This window comes from Cydia amplana, chromosome 18, assembly GCF_948474715.1.
Source record: "Cydia amplana chromosome 18, ilCydAmpl1.1, whole genome shotgun sequence".
In the NCBI taxonomy this organism is placed as follows: domain Eukaryota; kingdom Metazoa; phylum Arthropoda; class Insecta; order Lepidoptera; family Tortricidae; genus Cydia; species Cydia amplana.
This window is the reverse complement of record NC_086086.1, coordinates 12,825,552-12,847,887: the sequence shown is the minus strand read 5'-3', so window position 1 is coordinate 12,847,887 and position 22,336 is coordinate 12,825,552. Positions and strand designations below refer to the sequence as shown.

Below are 22,336 nucleotides of genomic sequence, written 5' to 3'. Positions count from 1 at the left end.
GAGCGAGAGACAGATATCTCTTTCTCGCTCTCACTTATGGGTGCCACGCACCAAGGTCGCGGGCGGTGCGATAGTGTGTTACCACAAAAAAATACTCATCCTATAAACTATACTCATCCTTTTCTTTTGGGTGCTAGTACTAGTGTAAGACAAAGACAGTATGATTCTCTCTGTCTATGTTTGAAATGAGACAGTCCTTTGACAAATTATAATTTATGTACTTGGTCAACCAGATCTTGACAGTAGAAAAAGGCGGCAAATTTGAAAAATGTAGGCGCGAAGGAATAACGTCCCATAGAAAATTTGAATTTCGCGCCTTTTTTTACTGACAAGATTTGGTTGACCAGCTATAATACATCATAATACCAGTACAGTATTTGCTTTATTTTTTGCGCATGACAACATTATTGAATCGTAAACTTAAAAATCGTCGTCCCATCCCTAGAATATCACTCTATGTGTCAAATATTTATAGTCTGTGGTATGCAGCGAAAAGTGGACGCCAATTATTGGGCTGTACATTCCTGGGTTGAGCAATCCCAGGTCGAGCATTATCGGTACGGGCCAATAATATGCGACCAATATTCGGCGTTCACTAAATGGATTCGTATTATTGGGTCGTGTATTATTGGGTTGAGCGTTATCAGGGTGTACAAGCTTGGTCCGTGCCAATAATATGAAGCCACTGTTTGGACAGGGCAATAATGTACAACCCAATAACTCGCGTCCAAAAAAGTGGACGCCAATTATTGGGCTGTACATTCCTGGGTTGAGCATTAACCGGACTCGTCAAGTCAATGTCGTTACATTACATTACATGGTCGTTATTCGTTCTCGTTATCATTGTGAGCTCCGCCGGGTAAATTTATCAGTAAAACGAAAACAATAGCTAAGAATAGTTTGAGTTTATACTTTTATTGGTACAGTGATTACGTGTTCTCGTATAAACATAAGCCATCTCTAGCATTATTTATACGGCAACTCCATATTTGCGAACTTCAATAACAAAAGATTTCATCCTTGTTTTTTTAAATATTGACTGGATCTAGGCTGCATCGATGAGTCATCCATAAATGTCGAAGTTGCGAAGCCTGTTCCGCCTGAAGTCAAGGTATTTTCTGCGGAACCGTACTAATAACTTTAGTCAGATGAATGCAGAAGGGTCCACCCTGCTGGGCTGTAAGCCGCCGGTAGAGGCTCTGAAAGACCTTGGATATGCTTTCAATTCAAGTAAGTATTTTAGTGTAAATAATATCTGGTACCAAACTAAAGTATTGAGTAAATAGTTGCTATGAAATGAGTTGTAGTGTACATTACTGTATGTACACTGCATGAGGTACAGTCAATTAAATTTTTTGCTACATATCTCTGCATATAATTGTTTGTGCTTGAATTTGCAGCCAATAACTTTGCTAACTACATAACTTTACAGAAGGGGAGCTCAGAAAGATTGTAGATGGAGTTCCCGGGGAGCAGCCATTTGAGTTTAATGTGAGTGAGCTACACCAGGAATGCCAGGTGCACTATGAGAATGTTGGCATGGTTATCACCGACTATGTCTATCATCTGCTAGAAGCACAGGTCAGTTTTGTGAAAACCAAGGGTCCTTTTCCAGTACCAGCATACTTTAACCCTAAAATGGACTATGTTAAAAAAAAAACAAATTAAGCCTCATTGTCATTTCAGTCCTAAAATTCTGTTTATGAAAAAAATACAAATAGATGATGTTAGTGAGTGGTCATTTTTGCCAATATCCGATTGTGCCAGGTAAAGGGTTAATAGTAAAAACACCATTTTTATTTATTCCATAAAAAAGTTGGTGACTTTGGCAATGTTTAGGGAGGTCTAGAAACTGATGTGTTTTGATTGCCTGCCACAGTCATCCACAACTCAACAAAAAAGTCTATATTTCCTATGAAAAACTCAGGATAAGAGTGTATTCCCAAATGTACCTGCTTGGCATGGATGTATTCATACAAATCATTCCCATTTGTCCCCACTTCATGTATGGCGGCGGTCATGTGGGGAATACACCTGCATGAGTGAGGTTTTAAGCCTTATAGTTTTATCCACTTGATAGGCATTTTATTTATTTATTTTTATTTAAACTTTATTGCACAAAATATATACAACAATGTACAAATGTATACAACAACAACACCAACAACAACAATGTATTTTACTAGTTGTAAATTAAATGAATTATCATGTAGTGACAATATCTCTTAGTTTCAGTCTTGCCTATTTTTACCCATTTGTATCAATTGCTTACCTCGCATATTAAACTTTACAGGAGAATATGATGAGGCTCCCAGTCCCTTCTGACAGTAAGCTGAGCAGTGGCACTTTTATATTTGCCACCAAGGAATATGAGACAAAAGATATCCTTCTCCTTCTCTTACACGGCTCGGGTGCCGTACGCGCTGGCCAATGGGCGCGATCGTAAGTTAATACCTACTGAATTCTGATCTCAACAAAAAGGAGGAGTATGAGACAATACTATAGGCACCTTTCTTCTGCTCATACGCTACACAGCCTATATGTATACCTACTCTTTTCCAGTATCATCATTAACGAAAACCTGGACAAAGGTACCCAAATACCCTACATAAAACGCGCAGTAGCCAAAGACTATGGAGTTCTAGTGCTAAACACAAACGACAACTACCTAACAACCGGCAATAAAATACCGAAAAGCGGCACACCAGATGAACACGCGCAGTACGTGTGGGACAAATACGTTGCCAACGCGAAGGCGTCGTCGATTTTCATCGTGGCTCACAGTTACGGCGGCGTGGTGACGATGAACCTTGCTATAAAGAATAAGAACGAGTTTAAGAAGAGAGTAAAGGCTATAGCCCTGACGGATTCCGTTCATGGGTTCTCTAGTAAGAGTATACCAGATTATGTTACACAGGTAAAAACTACAAACAGAAACGCAATTAACTGACCATTTTGAACTGTATGCCCTTGCAATAAGGTTCTTGAATGGTTAACAGTATCAATAGTGGTAGGGTTAAACAAACTTCTATGAAATTATGACGATTAAATTTTAAATCAATCAAAATATAGTTGAATTATGACCCCAGGCTCCCATGAGCCATGGCAAATGCCGGGGTAACACGAGGAAGAAGAAGAAAATATAGTTGAATTTGTTTTGTTTCGTGCAAGTGTCAAACAAAGCAAAATCAACTCTTATTTCCTTCACTATAAGTTCAAATTTTACGGGCAAGTTTTGGATATATTTCTTGTAAGTCTTGGCCTTAAGAGGCTAATGTCTCAAATTATGCAATGGGATGTGCTAGCAATTATTTCATTTTATACATATTAATGTAACAATCTAATTGGTTACAGACTGCAACAAATTGGATATCATCAAACAAACCTTTGGACACGCCCATGCCCACCAGGAAGGGAGAAATACCGATGGTCTCGGCCGGTACGCATTGTTTACTCTTTATAATTACAAGGTTATAAATGCCATAGTAATTAAGGTGCAGAAATAAGATCAGCTTCACATCACATTGATGCAATGTGATCACTGATTGGATTGATAGTATGAAAACCTAACAGTGCACCTGACAGCCTCAGCTATGACAGTATACACTGAAACTGCACTCTTTCTGCAAATTACACCTGCTGCTATCAGTGTAGACGCAGTACTGTCGATTGACATGCAGAACTATCGTTTGAAATGAGTCATGCTTTCCATATGCTGAATATTATTACAAATATGTTTTGTTACAGGTCATCCAAAACACGAAATGACTTCATATTCATGCATGGATTCAGTGTTCAACTTTTTTGATGAAAAACTAGCCAAGAACTGAATGTTGATGAATTGTACAATAGTATATTAACCCATTCATGGCCACGAACCGCCGAGCGTACACAATACGCCAGGCCACCATACAAATCGTTTTTAGCTAAAACGCATGACTCAGCTTATGGGTCTCGAGCCTGGCGCGAACGGTAAATAAATCGCCGCTTATGAAGCCGGCCAGTTGGACAGCATTATGCAACATTTTTACTAACCACCGATTTTCTGTGCCTATAAAAAAAGAAACTAATTATTGCAGTTTGTAGGAGTGAATATTTTTACTTTCTACAAGCGTTTAATGTCTGACCAAGCTAAGTTGGTAGCAAATTTTATAGCCCAGCCTGTGCAAGTGTTAATTTAAACGTCATAATTTCATATAAGTATGACATTTCAATTACACTTAGGTACTCAGCCTGTGCTATCAAAATCGCTGCCAACTTAGCTTAGTCTGATTCTATTTAACTTGCCGTGTTTTTTGTTGTTGTTTTTGGGGCAAATCTTGGAAGTTAAATTAGAACCGTTTCCCGATTTAGATGAAATTTTGCATACGTATGTAAATCGAATGACAATGCAATATTATGATGAACAAAATACGAAATCACTAAACAGCACAGGAGGAGTATAAAGTCGCCAACGAATAAATCGTGACTAAATAATATTTTCCATGTTACTCCAAAATACATCTCTAATAGGGGGGATGGGATGAATCACATCTTGAACTCTTGTGACAAATACCACATGAAAGATAATACCGCCGCCGCCGTTCGGATGCATTCCTTGTTTATTGTCCAAGTGTGTCCGATAAGCTTACACCTGGTCGGTCATTATCTTTGTTTTGGTAAACGCCATTATATTAGTAACAATAGAGAACTTAAAATGTATTATAGTACTTACTTTCTAATCTGCCGTAGAAACCACGATGTTTGAAAAAACTTGTAAATATTTGTCACAAACTATTTGTTATACAATACATATTAGTTAGTGGTGACTGTTTCAACCGCCTTGTTCTATATTGAAACGAAAAAAAATTAACTTTAACATCATTGTTAGTAGGTAATTGCCTAAGATACAATACAACGATCACCAAATATTATGACATAAAAGTACAGTGGGAAAAAATCCTCGTTGCCTTACCCCTCATACAAAACAAAATATTATTATACTACGGCTTGGTTCCTACAAATTGTTGCTTACCATCATCCAAACAGTAATCAGTTGTAAAATGGTACAATATCAAACAGCTTCAACATGAAATAAGCTTTAAAACCAGCCAATAAAGTTTATTTTAGCCTGCTACGGGAACATTAGCAGTTTTTACAAGTAGCGCCAGGCCACGGTGACCCATACCTTGAGCCCTGTCAATAACTTCTGAAATATATATATTTTTTGTATTTTTTCAATATAGATTTTTCTGTTTGCTTGCATCGCATTATGTATCTAGAATTTCAGTATATTTACTATATTGCACTGATAGTAAACCAAATTTGAATATTCGAGACCCTGTTTTCATTAAAAAAAACGTGTTTATAATTTTTATCCTAATATGCCTTATAGAAATGATTGTTAGCTTATATGTTACTTACGTTATTACATCAAATTACGTTTCGTTTAAATCAGAATTTATTCAGGACTCACATGTGAGTCACTGGCCCTGCGGAACTGTTTGAGCATGACCCATACGCTGAGTCGCTGGCCCTGAATGGGTTAAGAGCCCATCAACGTGCACACTAGCGCCACTGCTAAATAATCGTGATTATTTAAATTTAACGAAAGATATTTAAAAAAGGGGGACTGTATCTTGTATTAAAGTACCTTTTGAATACATCAAACTAGTTTCTATGTTGCTGGATTCGTCAATCTATAACAGTGGTTCCTAACCTTTTCAGTCCAACCACCCCTATGACTAACTAGGGAACCTGATTTTACCCCTCCCTATGGTAATAAGAAATAAAACGTGTACGTTTGTTGTATTGTTATATTAGGTTAGATTATTACCCCCGTAAAATACCAGTTTTACCCCCAAGGGGGTAATTACCTCCAGGTTAGGAACCACTGATCTATAAACTCAAAACAAAACCGTTTTAACTTTGGACGCATAGATTGACGAATCCAGCAGCTCCAGCTAGTGTGCACGTTGATGGGCTCTTAAAATTTTTTCATCAAAAATATATGAAAGTAAGAATGTGTATCATACAAAATAAATTTTTGATGGTAAAATGTATTTAGTTTAAGGTTTCTTGTGTCAAAAGTAATGGTTTTGTCTTTTGCACAAACATTTATATTTTTATACTTTGTATAAGAATTAGGAATAAGGATTTAATTATCAATGAATACAACTGTGAAACAGTATAAATTTATACATATAATATATGTTTTAATTAAAATAAGTTTATTTCTTCTTTCCCTTAGAGTAATTCTTCATCCAGTATTTGACATCTTGTTTATTCGCTCGGACGCCAAGAACAGCAGACTTAGAGTTGACATCCTTCATCACAAATGGTGAGAATCCAGCTGTGTAGTCGGGGTCCAGAGCATTAGTTTTGTTGCGTGCCAGTTTAGTCGCAAACCTTTTATGAATATGTTGGTCTTCCGTTAAAATTGGGTACTGGAAGTGTTGACCACCTCTAGGAGTGGGCAAGCTAAAACGCTTTCCTCTGGCAGTCAATGGTTTCCTCCCATTGATGTGAATGTGTTGGTTCCCTTCCTCATCTATGCTCACTCCAACCTTTTTCAAGGTGGCGTGTCCGCATTTCGGGCAGAATAGCTTTGTCATCACACTGGTAGTTTTGAAACAGGTCGTGCAGCGAAATATGAATGTACGAAGTTGCCTTATTATGCGACCGTCAATGGCTGTTACATTCAAACCAATTTGTTTAAGGACATTTTGCATGGCAAAATCTGAAGTTATTGTAGCGACTTCCACCGCCTTGTCTTCAAATTCTCCCATGTCCATTTCTTTCTTTTTTTCTGCCAAGTTGCTTGGTGTTATCCATTCCCCACCATCACTGTCATCAGACTCTGAATATTCTTCGCTGTCTGATTCCTCAGAAGATACTTTGCTAATGAGATTGTCTACATCTTCACCATCTCTTAAGTCCATACTTTTTATTTGCTCAGCAATATCTTCAGCTAGTTTCTGGTCTTTAGAATTATCATCCAGAAGGTTCTGTACATCGAAATGTACTGCATCTGAACTTTCTATCTTTATAGTAGACCAGTCTGTGCCTTGCTTGGCACCATGCGCACCAGGTATGTTAATTTTGGACCAGTCCACTGGCTTAGGAGTGTCTTCATTAGCTTTTGGTACTTCTTTCGCAGGTTTAGGTTCTTCCACAGGATTAGATTCTTCCGGGGGAGTTGACTCATTCTCATTTGTTTTATTTTCAACACTGGAGTTAAAGTGAGGCAGACCAGTAACTTTAACTGTTCTCTGCATAGTCGGCTCAGTTTTTAGGTGTTCTACACCAACCTTCTCCTTCTCAATCTGGTAAGCCAGAGCCATAACCTTGATGTCTGTGGCAGAGAGACTGGTATAGTCACCAGTTTTTTTAGAAAATTCTGTGATAAACTTTATATTTTCTGTGAAGACTTCCTTAACTTTTAAGTCGTAGGGCAGCACGACGAGCTTCCTTCTTTGTCGGTCATTAGTAATTTCGTCAATTACCTCTTGAACCGTGTACATATTTTCAGCCATCTCCTGAAGGTTAGCAGCTCTGATGAAAGCTGTGGTATCCACAACTAAATGTTGGATTTTCTTCGACATGATTATTGATATATAAGAACTGCTACATGAACTAACGAAAATCAAATTATTTTATCAAAATAATAAAATTCCATGTGTTTTGCGAGCACTTCAAACTTTTTTTTTTTAAGTTTAGAGAGTAGAATTTTGTAGGCACATTTTACCGGTTATCTTACATATGGTATCACCATCTGACGGATGCATTCGCTTCGCTTCTTTTGTACAATCGGTCCGATTGTCTGGTGCACTGAAAGACCTTTGTGTCAAGTATTGTTGTATCTGCGATATAGACTTTTTCATTGTTTATGGTACTTGTCGTATTTAGACAAAAGTCGAAAATAATTTCGATATTGTAAATGTAAACATATTCGTATAATATTGAAATTATTGTGTTATGTGCTTATCGTATAGGGCACAGGGTTTCAATAATAGTTAAGAATAATGAGTTCCAAAAAGGGTAAGCGTAATTTGGGGAACAAGCATTTTCCTATAGCGGAGTCTGTGAGCATTGCTCTGAAAATCCAGTTGGATAAGTTTTTAAGTGATGAAAATGAGACTGAGCTCAAGTTTCCGACGTTTCTGTCGGCGCAGGAACGGGGTTTCATCCATGAGACTGTTGCCAAGCTGGGCTTGAAGTCGAAATCGCGCGGGAAAGGTGAGTTACACACAACACACAATATAGGTTACATTGGGCCAATTTGTCATTTTTTTATATTCCCGCCCGCCAGCTAAAGTACAGTTCTTCCGCTTCAAGTAACTAGTAATAAGTTTACTTGCATTATTAATTAAATCCGGTTTAAAATATTTTCCTATAAAGCTTATATTTCAAAAATATATTTAGGTCACACGTCACACAGCTTATTATATTATAAAAGTCATGATTAAAAAACATGTTAGGCCATCTGACTACATAGAAGTCTGTTAGAGAACACCAAAAATCCTTTGACTAATAATGTTGATAGTATTCCTTCTTTACTTTACTGCTGGTTTAACTTTAATAAACTTGACATATTCCTTAATATCAATAATTTATTATCATAATACATTTAATTCCAGGTGTAAATCGCTATTTAACAATATACAAACGTATCGGTTCCACAATAATCCAGAATGACGCCAAGCTCATCCTGGATTCAAACATGCGCTGCAGCATCACGGAGCTGTTCAACACATTCCCCATCACCAGTAAAGAGAAGGATGACTTGAGCTGCTGCCCGGAGAAGGAGCGGAGCCCCCAGCTGGCTCATAAGCCTGTTGGGCAGTTGAATAATGGGGTTGCTCAAGTTAGTTGCTCAGAACTGAGCCATTTTATTTATTGAGACTTGTCAAGGATGTGATGCATACGGCAGCTACTTTAATAGTATTAATAATCATTAGGATATGGATATACTATTAAATTTAAAACTTAAGTTAGCAAATGTTACAATACCAAAGATTAATATCTCAGCAGCAGCAGAAGTATGACAATGACCTTATTAGGAAGCTAAAATGTATTTAATCAGTGAATTATAGTTTCATCCTAGTCCACTTAGGATGTTAGTAACTTTTAAGAAAAAAATGTACTGATAGTCTGTTTTATTCAGTTTTTAAAAGAATGTAAACAGTTATTAAGTCTTAAAAGAATGAACATCAGGCTTGAACAAGGTTGTTTTTTCAGGTGCCCAGTACAACATATAATCCAGAATTAGTAAAGTTTAGAGAAAAGTTGCCTGTGTTTGAACAGAGGCAGGAGCTGCTCAATGCTATTACTCACAATCAGGTAAGTTCTATTTTAAATGTCATTAAGATAAATGTTTTACAAATTTCACGAAAATAATATACACAAATAATTTATTGCTAAGCTAAAACACAACTTTTGGTAGCTAGACCGAAATTTGCCTATTTTTTTTGAGAACTGAATATGATTATCATTGGGGTGGTACTGGGCCTTTGAGTGTCACGTCGACCAGGTATTGATCTATTGTGACGGCCCTTTAAAGTTCATTACTAATGCCGTTGCATCCAGAAAATTACAGATGCTTTGGGCCGTAACGTTCTGTACCTCATAGGGTTGCAATACATGCCGCCCTAAGTAGGTATTTCTTTTTGACATTAATGGTCCACAGGAACAGAGAATGTGCATTGCAGTCTCCTCTGACTCCTGGCAGAACCTGCATGTCGCATCTTGTTTCTTGCCACTGAATATGATATTGATGTGTCCAATTTGTTATATTTATGTTTTAAAGAATGTAAATCTTACAACATAACGACATACTTTAAAGACGACTAATGTACATAATTGAATAAAGAATTTATTGCTTATTGGTATTTTCCTGGAAATTCATCCATTAAACCTGGGACTGGGACAAAAGTTTGGTAGAGAAACAAGTCGTTGACAACTGGTTTCTATTTTATTGACCCTAGATAAGCTATGCATGTTAAGTTTCAGCAACCTATCTGTTTAATGGGTTCATACTTGTGAAATATGTTAGACTCAAGGCTATAGTACACTCATTTAACACGATTGTTGCAGGTGATCATAGTAGCAGGCGCCACAGGCTGCGGCAAAACCACACAGCTTCCTCAACTAGTGCTAGAACACTGTCAGCAACACAAGCAGCCCGCCCGCATCTACTGCACGCAGCCCCGCCGCCTGTCCGCCGTGTCCGTCGCGGAGCGGGTAAGTCTGTAGCCTGCGGTCTAGTCTAAACATGGTCCTAGCGTGTAGCCTGTTGTTGCTCGCTGCGATAAAACAAGCATTTGCAGGCCAATTCTAGAAAGTTCTTTTCTTAAATAGGTCAGGGGCTAAGACAAAACCGCTTTTTTTAAGACAATTGATTCGAATTTACCCTTAACTTTGCCAGGTAGCTTACGAGCGTATGGAGAAGATCGGACAAAGCATCGGCTACCAGATCCGCTTGGAATCTCGTGTGAGCCCCCGCACCGTGCTCACGTACTGCACCAACGGCCTCCTGCTGCGCACTCTTATGTGCACCGACACACAGTTGGCGGGTGAGTTTACATTATACTAGGTCAGGGGTCGGCAAACCGAATGCTGCTCTTTGGACCATCTACTACGGATGTTCCAGTCAGTCAAACAATTAACACCTAGATTTAGACAAGTGAAATTAACTTTTGGTTGGCTCTTCTCTTCAAACGTTTACGATACCTGTACTAGGTGGGTGAACGCGTGGAAATTGGTTTAGGTTAGGTTACCGAAAAATTAGGAACCCTAATGGATTATATACCATATTAGCCTAGTGCTTGTAAATGCGTCATAAATTTACTTGTTTAGTCTATATTTTGCAACAATCCACCAATGACGCTATTGATGCCCCTGTATTTTCAGGAGTGACGCACGTATTCGTGGACGAGGTGCACGAGCGGGACAAGTTCAGCGACTTCCTGCTCATCGCGCTGCGGGACGCGCTCCCGCGCTGCAAGGACCTCAAGCTGATCCTCATGTCCGCCACCATGGACACGCAGATCTTCTCCAGGTCAGTTTCAGCCCGCTAAGGTGTATTGCTCCGAACACGAGCTGGTACAGTCAGCATCAGAAGTTGCTAAGCGGGGGAGGTGTTCAAAATTACCTTGACGCGCTCTTATTCGCTTTACAATATAGTCGCGTCAAGATCATTTTAAACACCTCGCCCGCTTAGCAACTGTTGCTGCTGACTGTATGGGGCGAGTTCTTTGGACGCCTCGCCTCTGCAGCTTTATTCTCGGGCCATGCTAGCTGCTATTTTCAGCACCTTTGCACACAAGCTTCTATGCAGCGGGACGGGTCACTTCTCTGAATGCAGCTGAATGTACCTATAGTTCGACAAGGTCAAAATGCCTAGGTAAAGCAATAAATGTCCCAGAACACATGGAATCTGTTTACTGGCCGAGGTGTGTATACTTTTTTTCAGTTCGACAGAGCCGGAAAGCGGCAACTTCGTTTAGCGCAGCGTGCCGAAAGTTCACGCTTTCCGACTATTATACTGTCACTCCTTAAGGCCTTGGCAGAATAACATCGTTGCAATTTGCCTCGCTTGTGAATTGACACAATATGCCGAGACGGCCTTTTCCCTACGGCACACATTGCTGTAATGTGTGTAATTTTCTGTTTTTAATGTGTACATGATCTTATCTATTGTGTTATAGTTTTGTTATTCTCATAATTTTCTTTTTATCTTATTTATTATTTCATCTTCTTGTCCTGTGTAGGTGTGCTTTATGCAATAAATATCTTACTTCTTATGATTTATTTACCAAATACCGAATATTTGGCGCGATGTGATTAAAAACTTTGAACAAAACACCTACGTTTTCTTATCCATTTGCAGATATTTCAACAACTGCCCCGTGATAACCATCCCCGGGCGCTTGCACGAGGTGCAGCGGTACTACTTGGAAGACATCCTGAAACTGACGCAATACCGCACCAAGAAGATGGTTCAGGCCGAGAGAGAGCTCAAACACAAGCTCAAGTCTGGACAGAGCTACTGGTCACATCTCGAAGGTATTGTACAGGAAGGTTAAATCGTACAAGGGCCTTACCATGATGTCCTTATTGCGATTCTGTTTAGGACTTAAACTGAATAACTAAATGGAGCTATGCAACTTATATAGCTCCGTCCTTTAGCGATTCAGTTTAGGTCCTAAACATAATCGCAATAAGGACATCATGGTAAGGCCCCAGTTGAGCAATGTCAACAAAAAAAGCACAGGTGCACCCTCTTTAAGAGCCACTTGCACCATTCACTAACCCATTAACCGGTTAAACCTGGAGTTACCATGATCACCAGTACAAATTGACACCGGTTAGTGGGATGGTGCAAGTGGCGTTAAAAGGCATTATCGATTCCCCGTCTAATTTTGTTAAAATATCAAATTCTGTTCAGCCGAAATTTAGTCTATTTGGAAGAAGAAACTACTACCTTATACTGTATACTATACAACTCAGAAATAGTACTACATAGTACTCAGAAATAGTACTATAGTATACAACTCAGAAATGCCTTTATCAAGTACTATTTCCAGGCCAGAAGCAGCCAGAAGATACCAACAGCAAAGACAGTAAAGAAGAGAAGGAGGTGGCGCTCGAGCCCACGCTGCAGGCCGACATGGACGAGTTTCTAGAAGAGTGCTTCAAGGAAGGCAGCTTGGTAAGTGTTAAGGAAGTTATCTTACAGGAACCCTCCATGTTACAAGTCGGAGTCATATTTGTTTTATAATGTTCTTTGATTTGTTGGCAAGAACTGACTGGCTGCCACAGTGCCCAAAAAATTTATAGGAAAAGAAGAGAGCCACAGTAAAAAATAATATAGTAATATATAGTTTTAAGTGGTCCGCGCGTGCCCATAAGCATTTAATTGTGAAATATCTGGGTGACCGAGCTTCGCTCGGAAAACATATAATAACTCGGAAATGCGCGTTTTCCCAGGGATAAGACCTAGCTAGATCGATTTTTCGCCCCCGAAAACCCCTATATACCAAATTTCATCGAAATCGTTAGAGCCGTTTCCGAGATCCCCGAAATAAATAATAAATATATATATATTTAAATAAACAAGAATTGCTCGTTTAAAGGTATTAGATTTACAGTTTGTAATGGCGACGCGGCGCGTTTGCAACCGCAAGTGAGTACGTTGCGGTCGGCGTTGCCGCTTTGCCGTCCGGAGGTAGGCTTAGAACGCACTGGGACTAATTTCTTGCGGTTTCAGTCTAATTTCTCGCGGTCTCAGTCTTTCAAGTGCGTGCGCTTATGAAGCATGCCGTACGTTACACCTTTTGGGATTCTGAAACCGGAAGAAATTAATCACTGAGCGTTCTAAGCCGTAGTTAGAATATTTGAGTGAATTTGACTAAATGTATGTTTTCTACTAAATGGAGGTGGACAGGAAAGGTGACCAAATGGAAGGGGCCCCATGGCTCTAGAAAAAGAGGACATCCACTAGCCAGGTGGCAGGACGAGACTGTCGCCACTGCAGGCAAAGAATGGCAAAGTGTAGCTTTAGATAAATCCAAATGGAAACAGCTGGAGGAGGCTTTTACCCAGAAGGGGTATACAGTAGAAAAATAAAGAAACTTAAAAATATATGTATCAAATAAATAATACAAATAACTTAAAAATTACAATTCTCTGTAGAATAAATGAAAGCTCTGATTTAAACTTTCACGATTTTTACACATTATTAAATTATACAACGGGACTTAATCGCGTATCTAAGTTTTAAGATTTACCTCCGACGTTTCGAGGACGGCGTTGTCCCCATGGTCTCGGAGAAGACTGGCTTAAGTTGACATCAGCATCGTCTAACCGCGCGAGTTTTTCGAACTACCCGCACTTGGTCTTGTTTATCCGCTTGAACGTTTTGCGCACTAGGGATGTCACTCTGTCGACACACGTTCAAGCGGATAAACAAGACCAAGTGCGGGTAGTTCGAAAAACTCGCGCGGTTAGACGATGCTGATGCCAACTTAAGCCAGTCTTCTCCGAGACCACGGGGACAACGCCGTCCTCGAAACGTCGGAGGTAAATCTTAAAACTTAGATACGCGATTAAGTCCCGTTTTTTTTTTTTTTTTTTTTTTTGTTAGCCTGGTTTAGTGTCCCACTGCTGGGCAAAGGCCTCCCCTCCCTTCCTCCACTCAACCCTGTCGTTTGCATTTTCCCGCCAATCCGGATAAAATGCGTCCAAGTCGTCCCGCCATCTCCTCTTTGGTCTGCCTGAACCCCGGCCTAAGTCCCGTTGTATAATTTAATAATTAAATGAAAGCTATAATAAATAAATAAATAAAAAATGTTTTCCCAGGACTCGTTCTGCCAGATCCTGTACATGTACCTGTCGGAGGGCGTGCCGGTGCAGTGCGCGCAGAGCGGCTGCGGCCGCACCGGGCTCATGGCGGCCGCGCGCCACGGCCTCACCGACACCGCTCGCCAGATGCTGCAGATCGGTGCGTCCCACCATCAACCTTATCTTACTACTCTTTTAACAACTTTTTAGGGTTCCGTAGCCAAATGGCAAAAAACGGAACCCTTATAGATTCGTCATGTCTGTCTGTCCGTCTGTCTGTCCGTCTGTCTGTCCGTCCGTATGTCACAGCCACTTTTCTCCGAAACTATAAGAACTATACTGTTGAAACTTGGTAAGTAGATGTATTCTGTGAACCGCATTAAGATTTTCACACAAAAATAGAAAAAAAACAAAAAAATTTTGGGGTTCCCCATACTTCGAACTGAAACTCAAAAATTTTTTTTTCATCAAACCCATACGTGTGGGGTATCTATGGATAGGTCTTCAAAAATGATATTGAGGTTTCTAATATCATTTTTTTCTAAACTGAATAGTTTGCGCGAGAGAGACTTCCAAAGTGGTAAAATGTGTGTCCCCCCCCCCCCTAACTTCTAAAATAAGAGAATGATAAAACTAAAAAAAATATGTGATGTACATTACCATGTAAACTTCCACCGAAAATTGGTTTGAACGAGATCTAGCAAGTAGTTTTTTTTTAATACGTCATAAATCGCCTAAATACGGAACCCTTCATGGGCGAGTCCGACTCGCACTTGGCCACTTTTTTGGTAAGGACGGCTAGGGAATGGAATGCGCTCCCGTCATCGGCCCCTAAGAAATATGACCTTGGTCTCTGATCAAGATTGAATTAGCTTTTACTGAACCGGTGAGCTCCATCTTAAGCTCTGTCATAGAGAAATATAGTAAGACAAAAGTGCTCACTCCATACATCAGTTCAGACTATTAATTTCAGTGTCTACATCTAGCATCGCGTAGCGGAACTATCAGTACTGCTGCTTGACAATTGATGTAGCACCGACCGGAAAGTCTTATCTCAACAGCATAAGACTTTCCGGTCGGTGCTACATCTATTGTCAAGTAGAGTACTGATAGTTCCGCTATTCGATGCTAGATGCTAATAGTCTTTTTGGTACTAAAACTGATGTATGGAGTGAGCACTCTATGTATTTTTTTCTCTATGGCTCTGTCTTCACTTTCCCTCAGGTGTGACTAGAGCCAATCGCCATCAGTAGATTATTAAAAAAAAACTGTATTTCTAACGGAATCCTGAATCCGGGTCGGTAACACGAGGTTTTATCTTATCACGCTACAGGGGAAAACTAGGCAACTGTCAGAATTAATCTTGTTTCTTTACGATGCCTGTAAAAGATAATAGAAAGAGAAAATAGTGTGATGTAATTTTTTTTTATCGATTCAGGTGCGGACCCCACAGTGAAAGACAAGAACGGCAAAACCGCCCGAGATTACGCCCTCGAGGCCGGACACGGCGAGTGCGCCGCGCTCCTCGCTTCCCTCGGTGCGCCCGACGACCCCAGGGACACCGAGGACAACGCCGCGGACAACTTCCTGCTCGATGTCTACCACCACACCGTCTCCGAGGACTTTATAGACCATGATCTCATGCTGGCCCTCATTAAACACATACATATCAACCTCCCCAAAGGCAGCATACTAGTTTTCCTACCCGGATACGACGATATAGTGACGCTCAGGGACTTGGTACAGAATTGCACGGAGATGAACGCGTTGAAATATCAAATATTCACGCTGCACAGTAACATGCAGACGCTCGATCAGAAGAAAGTGTTTAATCCGCTCCCGAATGCGAGGAAAATCATCATCTCGACGAACATAGCGGAGACGTCGATCACTATAGATGACGTAGTGTATGTTGTGGACTCATGTAAGGTTAAAGAGAAGTACTACGAGTCAAGTGGTGGAGTGTGTTCTTTACAGTGTGTGTGGACTTCTCGAGCCGGCTGTCAGCAGCGCGCGGGCCGCGCTGGTCGCACCAAACCCGGACACTGCTTCCACATGTGCTCCAAGCGGAGGTTCCAGACGTTACCACTTAACTCCATCCCGGAGATCCTGAGGGTGCCACTGCAGGAACTGTGCCTTCATACCAAGCTGCTAGCCGTTGGAAATACGCCTATAGCGGACTTTCTATCAAAAGCATTGGAGCCCCCATCGTTCCTTGCGGTGAGAAATGCCGTAACGCTTCTAAAGACTATAGGGGCGCTGACTCCCATGGAAGATTTGACGGAAATCGGGCAGCACCTTCTAGATCTAACCGTGGAGCCGAAATTAGGGAAGATGCTCCTGTACGCGTGCGTCATGAAGTGCCTCGACCCGATCCTGACGATCGTCTGCAGCCTGGCCAACAAGGAGCCGTTCCAGATATCCATGAACCCGGAGAACAGGAAGCGGGGGAGTATGGCGCGGAAGGAGTTCGCGGCGGACTGTTATTCCGACCACATGGCGCTGTTGAGAGCGTTCCAAGCGTGGCAGAGTGCGAGAGCGAACGGCGCGGAACGAGCGTTCTGCGCTAAGAACTTAATATGCGGAGCTACCATGGAGATGATTGTGGGCTATAGAGCGCAACTACTAGCTCAGCTCCGAGCGCTGTGTCTAGTCAAAGCTAGAGGCTCCGGCGACATTAAAGACGTCAACTTGAACTCTGAAAAATGGCACGTCGTGAAAGCGGTGCTAGTGAGCGGCCTGTACCCTTCGACGGCCCGCGTCGACCGAGAATCGGGGTCGTTAAGGACTTCAAAGGAAGTGAAAGTGGCCTTCCATCCGAGCTCGACCTTACATCGCGGCGACGGCGTAGCGGGCGCGCACAAATCCGTGCAAAACCTGCCGACGGACTGGGTTGTTTTTGAGGAGATATCCAGAGCGGGCCGCTTCTGCTTCATACGCTGCAACACGATGGTGACACCCCTGACCGTGGCGTTATTCGGCGGGCCTTTGAGATTACCGCCCGGGGCTCTGACGCAGCGAGCGAATCCTCCAGGGTTGTCGAGCGATTCCGACAGCGAGGCTGACGAGAACAACTCCTCGCCCGACACAGCCGTGCTAACTCTAGACGACTGGATGGCTTTCACGGCGGACGCATCCGACGCTATAAGCGTCTACTACTTGAGACAGAAGCTCTGCGCGTTGGTTATCCGTCGCATGTCGAACCCGGCTAAACCAATGACGCCTTTAGACGAGCAGATCCTGACCACTGTGGTGCACGTTTTAGCGGCCGAGGAGAAAAACGTGGGTCTGAATCAGCCGTCGGGGATCGGTCAGAGACCTAAGCCGTTGACGGTGGACGCGCCGAACTGGCGGACGAGAGCCGAGGAAGAGCAGTACAGGCACGACGGGAAGTACTACCCGCAGCAGTATCAGCAGGACTACCAGCAGAACTACTACCAGAACCAGAACGCTTACTACCAAAACGTAAGTGCTATACTTTTGCTTAACTTGAGTATGTCAAGAAACATTAAAGTTACAGTCAGTATGTTTGTTGTAACCTTTTCTAGCTTTCATAAATCAGTATTCCTTTGTTTCTATTTCAAAAATAGAATGATCGCGGCGAAAAAAAATTAGACTCGGACCGCGGTAACTTTGCACGGACTTGCGTGGTCAGACTCTGTGTTATTTTACGGTTAGTTACTTGTGAAGCTAAAAGTGAATCATCCAGATAGCATATGCCTAAATAGTTTTTGATGTACTTTACAAATTTTGGCATGTTGTCGATTCAAGGTTTTATTTTCTCCGCTTGGATTGTTCTCCTACATGTAATCTCTAGTAATTTTCGTCGCGCCTTGAATTGTCCTCTGCATATTAGTTCTATATTTAACACCGATTTAAACTTTCACGATTTTTACACATTACTAAATTGTACAACGGGACTTAACGCGTAATTAAGTTTTAATCATAATCATAATCATAATCATTTATTTGCACATAAAAAGGGTTTTACATACAGTTGGTATAAAGTTACATTAGATTTACCTCCGACGTTTCGAGGACGGCGTTGTCCCCGTGGTCTCGGAGAAGACTGGCTAAAGATGACATCAACATCTAGCCGCGCGAGTTTTTTGAACTACCCGCACTTGGTCTTGTTTATCAGCTTGAACGTTTTTAACGGTTTAAATACGCGATTAAGCTTTGGATTCCTCCGAAAACGGCGCCGTCATATGACGGCCGTCATATAGCGGCCGCAAAAGACGGCCGTCTTTACGGTGGCGACATGTGGAAAGTACCACGGCGTCATAACACACCGTCATCCACCAAGGTCAAAGCGGCAAATTTGAAAAATGTAGGCGCGATGGGATAACGTCCCATAGAAAATTTTAATTTCGCGCCTTTTCCTACTGACTTATTTGCTTGATCATCTATAATTTACTTGGAGGATGAAATATCATCAGAAGAGGAAAATAATCGTAGTACGGAATCATTTATTCAAATCTCGTGTCATTTATTCAAAATGGCGTCACCGCTATCTAATAAAACGTTCACGAAACTATCGACAAGGTCATGACGGCCGTCATCTTACGTTACGTTGACAATCAACGTAACGTAACGCCGTCTAGGAAACCGCGCCATCTTGTTTACATATACAACGTTCTAGTGACGTCAGTCAACGCTATATAGCGGCCGTAATACGACGGCACCGTTTTCGGAGGAATCCAAAGCTTTATGTTGTACAATTTAATAATGTAGTTATATGTTTGTAGCGAAACGGCGTCCGGCCGGGTTGGCGCGGCGACACGCCGTCCTACTCTCAGTACTCGGGGCCCAAGAGCCCGCCGGCCGGCAGCGCGCTGCTCGCCAACATTGAGAAGGCGGGCGCTCGGGCGCGGTACTTTATAGCACGAGACGAGGGGGACGGCGCTAGTAGTGGCCTCCCGTTCGCACCCGCCACGACTGCCAAGCTTATGAAGGTTAAACAGGTCAGTATTGTCACTGTTCAATAATTGACAAATATTATATTGTCAATATTGTCAGTGTCAGATAGCGCGCCGTACTCGGGCCAATATCAGTTAATATCACTAATATCTGGGTGAGCTCGGAAAACATATAATAACTCGGAAATGCTCGTTTTCCCAGAGATAAGACCTAGCTAGATCGATTTCTCGCCCCCGAAAACCCCCATATAGTAAATTTCATCGAAATCGTTAGAGCCGTTTCCGAGATCCCCGAAATATATATATATATATGTATAAACAAGAATTGCTCGTTTAAAGCTATTAGATAGAAAAAACAATACAATACAATTAAATTTGCTTCCGTTTACCCAGGTGCGCGGGGAGTTGCCGTAATACACACACGCGTACCGAAATAATATTACGAAATAACTCAACCAGATTTTCCTTTAAAAGCCGTTTAAACAATGCACCAACACTAATTGTCACTGTTAATAGTTCACGGTTCACTAAATGTCAAATGTCGGGAAGTCACCAGTTATAGGAATTAACTATCTGGGAGTATATAAATGATAATCCGGAATACTTAATTAGAACGTGTATTTCTCAGTACACAGCCGGGGAACAACTGAGGAGCAAGTCGCGCGGCGGCATTCCGTATAGCGCGGGGAAATGCTGACCACGTAATCTGTCCCTATAATATGTATTTCTTGGTTTGTAGTTTTAATCCCTACAGTTCCAGGTGTCTAAATTTGACATTTGTCGAAAAATGACCTTAGGGTTCTAAATATAGAGATGAATTTTGACTACCATGTCACGCGATATCGTCTCGGGACAAGGGGTTTCAAGTTTTGAACTATGTATTAGATCAGCGGTTCTCAATCTTTTTTTTGACGGAACCCTTTTGGAAAGCGAAATACTTGATGGAACCCTACAATAAAACAATAGTTTTTGGAAATGTATTTTTTTATTAATAAGCATAATAATTATGCTTATTTTATTAATCTAAATTCTTGCGGAACCCCTGCAGGGGTGTCGCGGAACCCTAGGGTTCCGCGGAACACACTTTGAGAATGGCTGTATTAGATATTGGTGAAATATTGTTATGAAATAATGGCGTAACTATTAAAGTATAACAAGAAATGTGTTTACGTGTATAGTTTATTTAGATAAGTCAAAAGGAACAGCAAGATTATCAACAACGTTTCATAGCAACATAGAATATTTTATAAACCAGACAGAACACTTGAGTGTAATGAGGATGTGCATCCTTAATAGTAACTACATATGAGTATATTGCAGGAGGGTCATCAAGTGATAGTGTTCGTGGCGCGCGAGTCGGCGGCGCGGTTCGTGGGCTGCGCCGCGCTCGGCGACAGCGGGCTCGACTGGCTCTGCACACAACACCTGCCGTACCATGCCGTCAGGTAACGATACCTACAGATTTCTAGATTTGTAGTATAATGTCAGGAGGGGCATTAAGTGATAGTGTTAGCGGCGCGCGAGTCGGCGGCGCGGTTCGTGGGCTGCGCTGCGCTCAGCGATAACATGCTCGACTGGCTCTGCACACAACACCTGCCGTATCATGCCGTTAGGTAAGAATACAGATTTTTAGGTGCCTAGGTAGTATCCTAATATCTATAATGTCAGGACAACCGTCTAGTGGAAGTGTTTGTGGACTGCGTTGTGCTTGGAGACAATTGAGCTGAACTGGGTCTGTATATATCACCTGCTCTACCATGCTAATACAACATTATATAGGATTTTCATTCAGGAGGTGCAGTAAGTTTATAAAAGTGGTATTCCATCTGTTCAATTTCTTGTAGACATGTGTCGTTCACGAGTGAGTGATTTAAATGAATTGTAGATATCATTTGACTGAACTCACTCACTCTTCAACTCAGTGCACTCATTTTTCTCAGTAATTCATTTATCTCAGTGTTTCTTGCTCGCTCTTTTCTACTCATGATTCAAATGAGACGGCCGAGCGTGACGAGCGAGTGAGACGATGCGAAGGTTTCGGAAGAATTCTGAGGGTGTCGGGAAAACTTGGCGGGACCGTATCGCGTGATTCGCCATCTTGGTCGCACTTATGGCTGTGTGTATCTGATCGATTGACATCTCTCTCTACTCACTCGTGAACAATATAGCTACAGATCCACTGAGCGAAATCAATGATACATATCATATGAATCAATCTTTTCTCAACTCGGTGAAGCGTTTTGCGCATCTCTAATTTCTTGGTCCAATGTGTATCTGTCTGTTACATTTTGCTTAATGAGAGAGTGAGACGCTTTGCATATTCGACCAAGATAAACCATTAATAGCCGACGGAGGCTCACAGCGCGTTTTCTGACCGCCATAGATGATAAGTAGGGTGGGTCACTTGTGTATGGAGAAAAAAAAAGTATTAGTTATCCTTCGGGCACAGTTACAAAAAGTTGCGTAATAATGCCAATAAACAGTGTTTTAAATTATTCTGTAATCGAAATTCATTTTCTGCCTCCGGATCCATTTCAAAGTTTTCATATAAATATTGTTATATTTTGTATGGTCTGCGGAGTATATTTATGTATCGTCTCTTTATTCAAACTTTAGCTAAAAAGTTATACCATTATTAGCTCGAAATAGCATGGTAAAGGTTCAGAGCCATAAATAAATAAAAAAGTACTCAAAAAGAAACATTTCTTTTTCACAATGTCCATACATTTAACAAAAATTTTATCTAAAATCCGGAGGCAGTAAAATTAAAGCTAAAAATAAAATAAAAATACGTGCAATAATTAATTACCAAATGGCACCTTTTTTTAATTGTGCCCCCTAATAAATTAAAAAAAAGTAAAAATGACCCACCCTAATGATAAGTCCCCCGTGTTTCGCAGACACGTGTGCAACTCGCTGGCGGGCAACAGCCGCGTGGCGGCGTGCGGCGACGGCGCCGAGCTGTGCGCCGCGGCCGCGCGCGCGCTGCACCTGGCGCTCGCCCCGCCCCGCCGCCGCGCCGCACCCGCCTCGCACCCGCACCAGCACCGCCCGCACAAACACACGCAGTAGCACCACACGACAGCACACAACAG

The 22,336-nt window shown here is 41.5% G+C and overlaps 3 protein-coding genes across 3 annotated transcripts; 2 read left to right on the top strand and 1 right to left on the bottom strand.

The window, feature by feature from the left end:
• The first annotated feature begins 1,026 nt into the window (after window positions 1–1,026).
• LOC134656502 (cotranscriptional regulator ARB2A) lies at window positions 1,027–3,860 on the top strand. Its single transcript, XM_063512061.1, has 6 exons — window positions 1,027–1,230; window positions 1,433–1,581; window positions 2,294–2,442; window positions 2,563–2,917; window positions 3,355–3,439; window positions 3,748–3,860. Exons 1-6 carry the CDS (start codon window positions 1,074–1,076, stop codon window positions 3,828–3,830), a joined length of 978 nt encoding a protein of 325 aa, XP_063368131.1. The 5' UTR covers window positions 1,027–1,073; the 3' UTR covers window positions 3,831–3,860.
• A 2,302-nt stretch (window positions 3,861–6,162) lies between these two features.
• Window positions 6,163–7,684, bottom strand: LOC134656485 (RNA-binding protein NOB1). Its single transcript, XM_063512021.1, has one exon. The coding sequence runs from the start codon at window positions 7,581–7,583 to the stop codon at window positions 6,210–6,212; it is 1,374 nt and encodes a 457-aa protein (XP_063368091.1). The 5' UTR covers window positions 7,584–7,684; the 3' UTR covers window positions 6,163–6,209.
• Window positions 7,685–7,851: 167 nt separating this feature from the next.
• On the top strand, window positions 7,852–22,313 carry LOC134656621 (3'-5' RNA helicase YTHDC2-like). The gene is made up of 13 exons (XM_063512178.1): window positions 7,852–8,217; window positions 8,619–8,845; window positions 9,220–9,321; window positions 10,075–10,221; window positions 10,406–10,553; window positions 10,891–11,038; window positions 11,870–12,045; window positions 12,567–12,691; window positions 14,341–14,482; window positions 15,761–17,787; window positions 19,071–19,286; window positions 20,562–20,686; window positions 22,142–22,313. Exons 1-13 carry the CDS (start codon window positions 8,004–8,006, stop codon window positions 22,311–22,313), a joined length of 3,969 nt encoding a protein of 1,322 aa, XP_063368248.1. The 5' UTR covers window positions 7,852–8,003.
• Window positions 22,314–22,336: the final 23 nt, after the last annotated feature.

Bases quoted from the DNA above. Each gene is read 5' to 3' on its own strand.
- LOC134656502 (XM_063512061.1), top strand. From the start codon at position 1,074: ATGTCGAAGTTGCGAAGCCTGTTCCGCCTGAAGTCAAGGTATTTTCTG. The intron at 1,582-2,293 runs GTCAGTTTTGTG...TAAACTTTACAG, and splicing joins ATCATCTGCTAGAAGCACAG to GAGAATATGATGAGGCTCCC. The intron at 3,440-3,747 runs GTACGCATTGTT...GTTTTGTTACAG, and splicing joins AATACCGATGGTCTCGGCCG to GTCATCCAAAACACGAAATG.
- LOC134656485 (XM_063512021.1), bottom strand. From the start codon at position 7,583: ATGTCGAAGAAAATCCAACATTTAGTTGTGGATACCACAGCTTTCATC.
- LOC134656621 (XM_063512178.1), top strand. From the start codon at position 8,004: ATGAGTTCCAAAAAGGGTAAGCGTAATTTGGGGAACAAGCATTTTCCT. The intron at 10,222-10,405 runs GTAAGTCTGTAG...TAACTTTGCCAG, and splicing joins CCGTGTCCGTCGCGGAGCGG to GTAGCTTACGAGCGTATGGA. The intron at 11,039-11,869 runs GTCAGTTTCAGC...ATCCATTTGCAG, and splicing joins GACACGCAGATCTTCTCCAG to ATATTTCAACAACTGCCCCG.